The 10958-nt window shown below is 50.3% G+C and overlaps 4 protein-coding genes across 4 annotated transcripts; 1 reads left to right on the forward strand and 3 right to left on the reverse strand.

Annotated features, from left to right (window-relative positions):
- Positions 1-200: 200 nt before the first annotated feature.
- Positions 201-1023, reverse strand: VC83_05152 (uncharacterized protein; the record flags this gene model as incomplete). The annotated part of the gene is made up of 5 exons (XM_024468777.1): positions 201-233; positions 286-597; positions 664-783; positions 836-877; positions 1000-1023. The coding sequence occupies 5 exons, from the start codon at positions 1021-1023 to the stop codon at positions 204-206; spliced, it is 528 nt and encodes a 175-aa protein (XP_024323842.1). The 3' UTR covers positions 201-203.
- On the forward strand, positions 882-6418 carry SWR1 (swr1 complex component). Its single transcript, XM_024468778.1, has 2 exons — positions 882-1200; positions 1269-6418. The coding sequence occupies exons 1-2, from the start codon at positions 1155-1157 to the stop codon at positions 6185-6187; spliced, it is 4965 nt and encodes a 1654-aa protein (XP_024323843.1). The 5' UTR covers positions 882-1154; the 3' UTR covers positions 6188-6418.
- Positions 6419-6573: 155 nt separating this feature from the next.
- VC83_05154 (uncharacterized protein) lies at positions 6574-7151 on the reverse strand (the record flags this gene model as incomplete). The annotated part of the gene is made up of 1 exon (XM_024468779.1): positions 6574-7151. The coding sequence occupies exon 1, from the start codon at positions 6958-6960 to the stop codon at positions 6574-6576; it is 387 nt and encodes a 128-aa protein (XP_024323836.1). The 5' UTR covers positions 6961-7151.
- Positions 7152-8626: 1475 nt separating this feature from the next.
- On the reverse strand, positions 8627-10402 carry VC83_05155 (uncharacterized protein). The gene is made up of 2 exons (XM_024468780.1): positions 10110-10402; positions 8627-10052 (listed from the first exon to the last, which is right to left on the reverse strand). Exon 2 carries the CDS (start codon positions 9544-9546, stop codon positions 8953-8955), a length of 594 nt encoding a protein of 197 aa, XP_024323837.1. The 5' UTR covers positions 9547-10052; positions 10110-10402; the 3' UTR covers positions 8627-8952.
- Between the last annotated feature and the right edge of the window lie 556 nt (positions 10403-10958).

Here is a 10958-nt window from a genome sequence, read left to right on the forward strand (position 1 = left end):
TTCGAATCGCGATTTGCAAATTGGGGCTCTTACCGTTTCCATTCATGACAGTAACTCCAACTGCCTATTTGATACAAAGGTGCCATGGAATGCCATTCATATTTTACGTATCTCTCTCTTCAAAGCACGTAACAAAGCCTGGTGATATTGGTAATTGGTAATTGCATTGGTGTATATACATTCAGTCCCAGTCAGGTCCTAAATCACTGGTATGGGTCTCCTGCCTTTCGTGCCTGTACTGAAGTTAGTTTTTGTATTCAACATCGCATTGCACATTTGACTTACCCTAGTAACTCCTGGCCCACCGAGCTCCTTCTCCAATCCTCCTTCATACTCCTTCGGGTATGATTGCTTGTCCGGGTAAAGAACGTAAACTACTCCGCAAAGTCCAAACACTGCGGTGATGAAGCAGCCGATCTGGAAGAAGGCAGTAGCCGGTTTGGTGTGCGTATATTCCTCTGGAGAGAACAGACCGAGAATGTCATCGTCTTCATGTACTGGCTCGCCGTAGTTACGACGCTGTTGTTTATCCCACCAATCTCCATTGGGGTCGCGAAACTGGCGCTTGATAGGTGGTGGGTTCAAGTAGCCTCCGTTCTGTAGGTGAAAAATCAGTCTCAATACTAACAATATCGTAAAACTCATCGTTTCGAGTGGACTGACCATGTTCGGATCCTCAACGTCGGCCTGGGAGAGGCATCGCTTTTGGATCGCGCTCGCAGGGTGAGCTATTTGGGCGACAGCCCCAAGGCGTTGGATGCGACCAATACGTCGTGAGAGCATCTATTCAAGCTGTTAGCAATGGATAGCTGGATTCAATGGCGCGTCGACATACTGTTGTGGGACTGAAGGCTGTTGCGATTTGCACCTTTCTGGACTGTTCGACGAGTAGTGGTTATGTCGTCGTCCGCGATTAGCTTAGATTCGCTAAATCCCGATCTGCGGCTTACTTCATCCCCATTTAGATTTCTCTCGCGTCCATAATCGTCAAATAATCACCTTGAAGGCAACAACAACCGACATTTTGCCCTGTGCATACTCAGACTTCGCATGAAGAATATTTGAAGCCGTCTGCATTTATTGATGCCAGTTTTGGCGCTACAAATGCATGGTTCGCTCTGTACACGGTAGTGTCGAGCGCACACCACGTAGAAATGCCGGGGATCACGTCCGAGACGACGGAACATCAAGCAATTCATGGTATGCATTTCCACATCAACGAAGGTATAATAACCACGAAGCACAAACATTTTAACAGGCTACATTAGATATTTCACCCGATGATGAAACGACGCCGAATACGAATGGACACGATGAAAGCGCTGCGAATAACGAACCACCTACCAAGAGGCGCAGAGTCAGTGAAGGCACGCCATCAAGCTTAACGCGTAAAAAGGACAACTCGCCACCTTGGAAAAAGATAGTTGCAGAAGGCCCCTCATCGTTCACTCAAGATGGAAAACGAAAATCCAGTCGGACAAACCAGTTACCTCTCACTTTACAACCTCCATCGGACAAACGCCAAACTCGACATGCCTCGCAGACAACTTCTTTCGCGGACAAGCTCAGTAAGGGGAGGCAATCGTTGCCAGCGAATAGCAATCATGATACAAATATCTCGAATAATAAGCTGGGAAGCTCGCTAGGGAAAGGCTACGCGCATAAATCGCCACCGAAAATGGGGTCACAACGCGCCCTGAGCGACAATGAAGGATCGCCTCCTGTCCGTGTCAAGAGAGCGTATAACAAACGAGTGCCTCAGCCTGAGGTCAGCGAGAATGAGCAGTCACCAGCTCGTGTCAAGAGACCATATAAGAAACGAGCGTCGCAACCGGAGGCCAGCGAAAATGAACAGTCGCCACCTCCCGTACGTGTCAAGAGAGCCTACAAGAAACGTATGTCCCAACCTGGGGGCAAGCCAACGACAATACGCCGATCTGCGAGGGCGTCGGATATCCGTTCCAAGGAGACACCGAATGACGAAGATGCACCAGAAGGCTATGGCCCCGAGTCCAAGACGAAATCGCCCCGTATCCGATTTAAGGTTAAGCCGCCGACTCTGCCACACGTACACCCCGATTTAGTTCTTCGAAGACCGAAACAATATCCAACTTTTCAGGAATATGTACAAAATGCTTTCAACCAACCTATCGAGGAAGGGGGGCTCTTTTCTGCGGAAGATGATGTGGGGTATACAGATGAGATGGCATTGAGAGAAGCCAGGTTAATTCTTAGAATGGAAGACGCGGCCTTGCCGGGTGGTGTCCTAAGTGAAGAAGTTTCATCCGCATACAGGCCAGAAGAGCAAGAAAGCACCAAGCGCATACCAAGACAGTACTCTCACCAAGACCACTTAGTCCGTGCTGTGACGGAATTCAGGATACTAATGGTTGAGGAGCACAAGAAACACAAGCGCAATGCGAAGCGCCTTGCCGAAGCTTGCAGGGATGGGTGGCATAGGAAGCAACCTAAGTCTCTCGAAGAAATGGAGGCAGAGGCGCAAAAAGCAGTCGAATTACGATATAGGTCTGTTGTGAGGGTAATGCAAATCACCTGGGACAATGTCAAGGCCGAGGTGAATAAGAGGCGTCTCAAGCAATGGGAGGCAGAGGAGCAGGTCAGAGTGCGCAAGGCTCTTAACGAAGCCGTCGACCTATCCACACAAAAGCTGGAGGCACGGCGTGCTCACCAGGACTCCGATGTACCCAGTTCTGAAGAAGAAGAAGACGAAGATGATCATGGTCTATCGGCAGAAGATCAAGCCGGTGAAAATCACAGCGAAAGTGACAGTAATATGTCATCATCAGAGTCCGAAGCTGACGAAGAACGCGACGTTGAAGATAAAGGGGGTGATGAGCACTTAACGCTGGAAGAATTGAAACAGAAGTACTCCAGTCTTCCGGAAACCCCTGTGAGCATGGAAGTGGACGGAGAGAACGAAGAAGGATCCGACGTATATGTATTATTAGACACGGCCAGCAATATCAACGGTGAAACCGAAGCAGATGAAACGGACGAATCAGTCGATATGGATGACGATATGGGGTCAAGTGATGATGAACGAGACAGCGATGAGGAAGAGGAGGATGCATGGGAGGAAGACGGCGACGATCAAGGAGATGTCAGTCTCTTGGGGTTCCTTGCACCTTCGGATCTAGCAGAGATGGGCGTGGATAAAACACCATCCACGCCATCAGCTGCGGCAGAAGACGAAGGTATCCTCGACGAGGATGATGAGGTGTCGTTAATCCCAAATGCGTCTCATCCCCAATCACCTCTTGCTCCTGCCACCGATGAGGAAGAGAAGGCGAGAGCGGAGATAGATGACAATCCACAACACCCTCTATCCGAAGTCATGAACGTCGATGCTACCTCCGAGGCCGAAGGCGAAGTTGCCAGCGCAGATCACAGCACTCAGCTCACCCCAAGGACTTCCGTGACGAAACCATCAGATGCCGAGTCAGCTTCGTCCATAGACCAGACTAGCGGTCCAGTTACACCCAGCGTAGCCCCCCAAACACCATCGAACTTGAAAACCCCAGTGCCATTCTTACTAAGGGGAACCCTGAGAGAATATCAACACTATGGTTTAGATTGGCTTGCGGGGCTGTATGCAAATAATACGAATGGAATTCTTGCAGATGAGATGGGTCTCGGCAAGACCATCCAAACCATCGCACTACTGGCCCATTTGGCGTGCGAGCATCATGTCTGGGGCCCTCACTTGGTTATTGTCCCGACAAGTGTCATGCTCAACTGGGAGATGGAGTTTAAGAAGTGGTGTCCTGGGTTCAAAATTCTCGCATATTACGGCACTCAAGAGGAAAGGAAACGGAAGCGTCAGGGCTGGAATGATGTGGACACATGGAATGTTTGCATCACGTCGTATCAGCTCGTCCTACAGGATCAACAGGTCTTCAAACGTCGGAAATGGCATTACATGATTCTGGATGAAGCCCATAACATCAAGAATTTCCGCTCCCAGAGGTGGCAGACCCTTCTGACGTTTAACACGCGGGCTCGGCTCCTCTTGACCGGAACTCCGCTCCAGAACAACCTCACTGAGCTTTGGTCGTTGCTCTTCTTCCTGATGCCGTCTGACGGCACGGAGCAAGGTATCGGCGGGTTCGCAGACCTAAAAGAGTTCTCGGAATGGTTCAAGAAACCGCAGGAGCAGATCCTTGAGAATGGGCGTGAAACAATGGATGATGAGGCTCGCGCTATCATCACCAAGCTACACAAAGTCCTTCGCCCGTATCTTCTTAGGAGAATGAAAGCGGACGTAGAGAAGCAAATGCCAGCCAAGTATGAACATGTCGAGTACTGCCGACTATCTAGGCGGCAAAGGGAGCTATACGACGGGTTTTTGAGCAGGTCTGGTACCCGCGAAACTCTCGCCTCGGGGAACTACCTGTCGATTATCAACTGTCTTATGCAGCTCAGAAAAGTTTGCAACCACCCGGATCTCTTTCTAGAACGGCCTATCCTAAGCTCGTTTCCTATGAAGAAGTCGGCCGTTGCTAGCTTTCAGGTCACAGACCTCATAGTCCGTCGCAAACTTCTATGGCAAGATCCGATGAGCACTGTGAGCTTGGGCTTCTTGAATCTGGTGCCTACGAGGAACGAGCATTTATCCTTGGCGGTTAACGAGCGCAGCAATATGCTGACGGCTCAGCGTGTTCTGATGGACATGCGTGAAGCTCAACGTCTCCGTGCTCAAAATGGAATGTCAAATATGGACCCGTCGACTGTCAAATCAAATCTTGTATTCTTGGAAAGCGCATCGCGATGGAGTCGGTTTGAAGAGCTACAGCACATTGTATACCTGAATGCTCTACGGCGACAAGCAAAACCGATGTATGGCAAGGGCCTTGTCAAACGCTTTGATCTCGGGGTTAACCCTCGATTGTTCGAAAAGCGGCCCAGCCGACGAGACCGAGTGCTTGAGTGGATCTGGAAGTCGTCGAGCGTGTTGAAGGACATGGTTCTAACGCTAGAGCAACGCTCCAAGGAACTCGAACCCTATATCCAAAAGTTCGCATGTATCACACCTCCCATCGTTGCACCCGACGCACTCCCAGTGCTGCTCTCTCGCCGTGGTGTGGAATACTTCCAGACTGCGCCTCACCGCGACAAGCCCGATCCTTTCCACGAAGCACGCATGCGACTCTCCGTCCAATTCCCCGACAAGCGACTTCTGCAGTACGATTGCGGAAAGCTACAAGCCCTGGACAAATTACTACGCCGGCTCCAGGCTGGCGGTCACCGCGCTCTTATCTTCACACAGATGACCAAGGTCCTCGACATTCTTGAGCAATTCCTCAACATCCACGGCCATCGTTATCTCCGCCTTGACGGCGCTACCAAGATCGAGCAGCGTCAGATTCTTACCGATCGCTTCAACAACGACACGCGCATCCTCGCCTTCATCCTGTCTTCTCGCTCGGGTGGTCTAGGTATCAACCTCACCGGTGCCGATACGGTCATCTTCTACGACCTCGACTGGAACCCAGCGATGGACAAGCAGTGTCAGGACCGCGCTCATCGTATCGGCCAGACGCGCGACGTGCACATCTACCGTCTCGTGAGCGAGCACACCATCGAAGCCAACATCCTGCGCAAAGCGAACCAGAAGCGCATGCTCGACGACGTCGTCATCCAAGAGGGCGCCTTTACAACAGACTACTTCACCAAGCCCGCCGAAGAAGTTGTTGCCGACACGTCTCTCCTAGGCGCCGACGCGGCCGCCAGCGCAGCTATGGACCGCGTCCTTGGTGGCCCGGATAACAGCACTAATGTGCAGCGCGTGCTTGAGGCAGCAGAAGACACCGAGGATGTCGTTGCTGCGAAAGCCGCGGCGCAGGAGACGCAGGCCGATGTGGAGGATTTCGCTGAGAAGGCTGTCACTACTGCGCCGACGCCACGTGCCTCGGGAACAGACACGCCGATGGATGACACCGGCACACCGGCGATGGGGGCGACGCCCGCGCCGGAGATTATGGTTAATGGCGTGGTGGTGGCGGAGGAAGAGCTGGATGCGTGGGGACGCCCGGTGGGGTCGATTGATGAATATATGCTTGGGCTTATGATGGAGCTGGTGAAGGATACGCCGCTTGAACTGCCCAAGGAGAAGAGCCGTGCGAAACGAGGGAAGGAGCACCGGCAGCGTAATAGAAGGGAGAGGTAGAGGTTATGTATGATATATAATGTTTTGTTACGAACGGTTGTGTGATATTATAAGCGCGGGTTTCGTCCGCTGGTTGAAAGCGGGGTGTTTTCGCGAATAATGATAGATTCCCACAGGCCAGTCTGTTTATGGAGGCTGCTCTCCGGCAGGGAAGAATAGTATACTCTAGTATGTATCATAGAAAAGGTAGTAGAAAAGATCTCAAAAAAAGAATAAACAACTATGTTCCAGCTTTCCCGTGGATCTCTCATCGTGAATATAATATAAAATGATTCCTTACAACTCAACATGAGCTATATATATATTCTTACTTGGTACGTTTATGATAGACCTCCAACTAACATTAGGAGTAATGTTCATAATTTTAAATGGTGACGTCCTGAAGTTTACCCATGGAGAACAGCTTTATCACCCGTAGTCCACTGACTCTTCAGTTCCCATCTTTTAATCTTCCACAACCCATCCCCCCCATCCCTAACAAGATCAATATCATACAAGCTCCCCACCGTATACGACGTATTCTCCATCTTAACCGCATCCTCCGTCCTCGCATGATACGATAGCGCATGCGCAGTCATCTTCGCCGTATCCGCGCCATCCTCTAGCTCAACGCGGATATTACTCGTGATGTGCGTAGTAGTCAGTGCGAAGACCTTGTCAAAGAACTCGTTGATCGTGGGCCAGCCTGAGATAGTGGCAGGGCCAATGATTATAGTCATGTCTTCGTTCTTCAAGCATGCTGACTCGAAAAGGTTGCGGTTGTTGCTGTCCATGCCGAGGACAGCGACGGCTTCTCGGGGGTGTGGGAAGGGGGAGTGTCTAGTGTCTCTGCTATGTCTGCGACGATTGGGTGGGATTTGGGTGTTGTGATTTGATCTGGATTATATTTACCTCTTGGCGGCTGAGCTTTTTATATTTAATGATGTTTGTTACGATGAAATGCAGGCACGTTGAGCTAACAGGGGGTTACCGGATTTAAAGGATTGGAATGCAGGAGGCTAGGATTACCGGTTATAAGATGGGAATAAAGTACTACGTGCATACCCGGAGCTCCACAGGTTCTATTATTACCCTCTGCACAGCTGTTTGAAAATCAAAGGCACAGATGTGTTTGCTGTGATTAAGATTGGGGTGTAGGAGTATTGAAAACTAGGCGAGCGAGTTGCGTATCAACTCGGTCATTAAGTGCATCTCTGCAGATAAACGCGTCTTGCCGCCACTTGTGATTTTCAAAGCTACAACTATAGACAGCACTTGGTCTACGAACCCGCACGTTTCCTATTGGCAAATCTCAGCTAGTACGAAGGGTTGGACGTTAACGTCCATGGATTACAATGGTTACAACAAGTCTTTGAGCCCGAAACCCGTGAAATTGCAGATGGCAAACCGCGGCTTTTGATTGCAGATGGCCATGACAGCCACATTTCTACAAACTTTATTGCTCATTGCATGCAACATAACATCGATCTTCTTATACTTCCGCCTCATTGTTCACATATCCTTCAACCTCTAGATGTTGCGGTGTTTGGGCCTGTAACGGGGTGCCAACCGTTACAGTGCGTTGTATATATAAGACTGCGCTTGTAAATGAGACAGACAAACTTTCACGAGTTGGAGTAAGGCATATACAAAAGGTAGAATGGATAGAAATGTACTACAAAGCAAGATTACGAGCGATATCACAATACAACATTCACAGTGCGTGGTTAGGAGCGGGTATTTAAACATTCCTCAAAATGCATATAAACACTTGCTAACCTTACACACCCGCTCTTCTACAACTTCAACAAATGCCACTACACCACCTCCACGAACACCAAACCATCCCTCATTGCTCCTTAGCTCTCTGCCGAGTAGTACGGAGTTGCGCATAACGCAGCTCTTAATTTGATGTTGCAAGCTCAAAATGTGCACGACTCTCTAACACACAAATATATCTCACGACTTACAGGTACTGCTGAAACTTTAAGAACGCAAAACACATTATTATTAAAGGAGCTACAAGATACGCAAAGTGTTCTGCCTGTACGGAGAGCTAACAAGCGAGGCAAAAGAGTAGTGTTGAAAGGAGTTATTGTAACGAGTACTTAAGAAATCTAGTCGGCAGTTTTACAGATTGAAAATGAGACCCGTAACAACAAGGGCAAAGGTCGGGCATAAAGGGTTGAACAAGACAGTATTATCGAGGAAATTGAGGAGGACCTACTTGTTAATGATTTGCCTGACTCGGAATTTGGTACGCTCAGTTGTATTATAGTTAATAATTGATTTGAAGTTGGAAGACTCGGTTTTTGCTGCTCATTACGCCATGGTGCTCGCGCCATTGCGAACGTTACAGCAACGGAAGGTGCCTTTTGCAACCTCCAGGCCGCCACATTGCTAAATGGAGTATTTTATTAGATGCGTAATTAAAGGGTTGCTGTATATTCTATAAACGTAGTTAGATTTGTTTGTAAGGCTAGCTGTGAGTGATAATTATGTCTGGTTAAATTCACGGCGGCCTCGACCATTCATGAACGGTCTGAATTTATGGCAGTGTTGAAACAAATATCACTCTATTAGTGTCTATGAATGTCTCTCGCCTCCCCTTTGTGTAGGCAAACCAATGCTATGACGCATCGGCCATTTGTCTGGCCCTTGCTTCGTCCTCCGTGAGAAATCATCGATGAAACTATTTATTCCATGAATCCAATCTACGCTTTCCAACCCAGGCTTTAAACCCAAGTCAATCCAAGCACCACAACCCCCTCTCCAAACAGCAAATCTCACATCCCGGGCCATCCAATACCGACGGGCCCTTGCCTAACGTCACAAACCTCCCCCCATCTTATTCCCCCCAGCCCCTCCGGAACCCCACACCCCCTAACCACCCACGCCGCAAAACCCACCTCAAGCGCCCAAGCCAACACCGCTCTCCCCCTCCGCCTCCCTCTCCCCATCGAGCTCTCCTTCCCCCAAAGCCCCGTCTCAAACACAACCGCCACCCCGTTGCCAACAAAGAACCACCACACCCTCCGCAGCCCCTCGCGCGCAATTAGAGGGGAAAGCGCGTAGACGTGGAACGCTCCCATAAGCGCAAATGCCGATACCAGGCCTCCAGCCCGCGCCGCATCGATCGGTAGTCCAACCCGCGATAGCGCCCGCCGCACGGGGTGGTACGCAAGGGAGGTGCACGGTGATGCGAACGCGTTGTGCCAGGTTTTGGCCCAGAACCCTCCGAGCGAATCGGCCTGGTATAGTGGACCAAAGAGCGGTGGGCTGTCATGGTACCGCAAAATGAGTTGTAGTGTTGTCCAGAGGATGTAAATCGTCAAGAGAACCTGTAAGGCGAGGATGATCGCGTGCTCCTGCGGGAGCATCTGGAGCGCGGCGGAGGCGGCAATATGGAGGGCGAGGTCTGTGGGTTCGCTGAAGGAGGAGGTCGAGACGCGGATGGGGTTCGGGGTGAAGCTTTCGTAGCGGAGCTCAGTGGTTAGGAGGAGTGCGAGGAGCGAGGGAGGGAGGTGGGAGGAGCCGGCGTAGGTGCGTGGGTGGTGCCGGCGGGCGAAGATGTCGAGGGTTTTGAGGACGCCTACTGCGACTTGGGAGCGTGTTAGCTAGAGTTAAGTTTGGTAGGAGGGGAGGAGAGTCCATGGGTGGCTGGAGTGGGACTGGGACGCTGCGAATGCACCTCCGAAATTCATCAGTGACGCTGCTGGCGGACAGCTTATTGGCACCACTGATGTCACCGTCGCGAACCCCACGAGGGCCCCGAGCGTGAGCACGCCATAGACGCGCCTGTATCCCTTAAAACTGAAGTAGAGCGAGAGATAGAGCAGTGCGAGCGGAAGGAGGAGGTACGCCAGTGAGCGGCTGAATTCGTGTGCTAGAAGTCTGAATAATGGAGGGATATCAAAGGGTAGGATGGAGGTGGTCATCCTACCTTGCCTTTTGCCCGAGGCGTGCGATGTAAGTATGTTTTTGTAGGTTCACTCCGTTACGCTGGAAAAGCCACCAGGAGTCTCTGTGGTGATATCAATGAGCTATAAGTTAGCGAAGCTCCCGCAAGGTACGCGTCGTATGCCCCTTCCCACTGAATTTAACCCCAAAAACCTTCAGTCTGCTTCACGTCACAGGTATCTCACTCGCGATTCCCAAGTGATATCACAATTCCCAGCAAAATATCTGAGCGGCTGAATATCAGTAATTATCGCCTTCAGCCTTGTAAGCCAGAAACGACGTCATAAGCAAGGCGCCAGGTCAGAGCTGCCTCGGCAATGGACTAGGCGACATTTTGATAACTAAGCTTCCCCAGTATTCATTCTGAAAACTTAGTAAATGCACCTATCTAGGCCTAATTTACCTATTTCTGCTTGGGGTTGTTAGGGTTTACAGTAGCCTAGGTTGTAATCGACGGTGCACATCGCCGGTGATATCCCATAGACTACGTTGTTACTACCTATACAGCTTTTGTGCGACGCATTGCGCGATGGTATAGACCGCTGTAAACAGACCGTCAATAAACAGGCAACCGCCGCCAACCTATGATCACAATTCCTAGCATTATAATTCTGCATTCCACATCATCTTCACTCGGATCCATCTCCACTACACCCAAGTGAGCTGTCGATCAAGAGAGTATCTGATTTTCTCCCGCAGCTAGACAAGAAAGTCGAGCGTATGCGGAAGCCGGCCGACGGAACGGAGCATTGCCGGATGGAGAGGGTTATTCTGCTACCGTTATTTGGTGCTGCTGTTGTTGATATTATACTGTCGCTCCTATCTTGCTGTC

Source organism: Pseudogymnoascus destructans, assembly GCF_001641265.1.
Source record: "Pseudogymnoascus destructans isolate 20631-21 unplaced genomic scaffold scaffold_11, whole genome shotgun sequence".
Classification (NCBI taxonomy): Eukaryota; Fungi; Ascomycota; class Leotiomycetes; order Thelebolales; family Thelebolaceae; genus Pseudogymnoascus; species Pseudogymnoascus destructans.

Excerpts from the sequence above, each read along its gene's own strand:
- VC83_05155 (XM_024468780.1), bottom strand. The coding sequence starts at position 9,546 with ATGCTCCCGCAGGAGCACGCGATCATCCTCGCCTTACAGGTTCTCTTG.
- SWR1 (XM_024468778.1), top strand. The coding sequence starts at position 1,155 with ATGCCGGGGATCACGTCCGAGACGACGGAACATCAAGCAATTCATG. Across the intron at positions 1,201-1,268 it reads GGAACATCAAGCAATTCATG|ATATTTCACCCGATGATGAA; the intron begins GTATGCATTTCC and ends AGGCTACATTAG.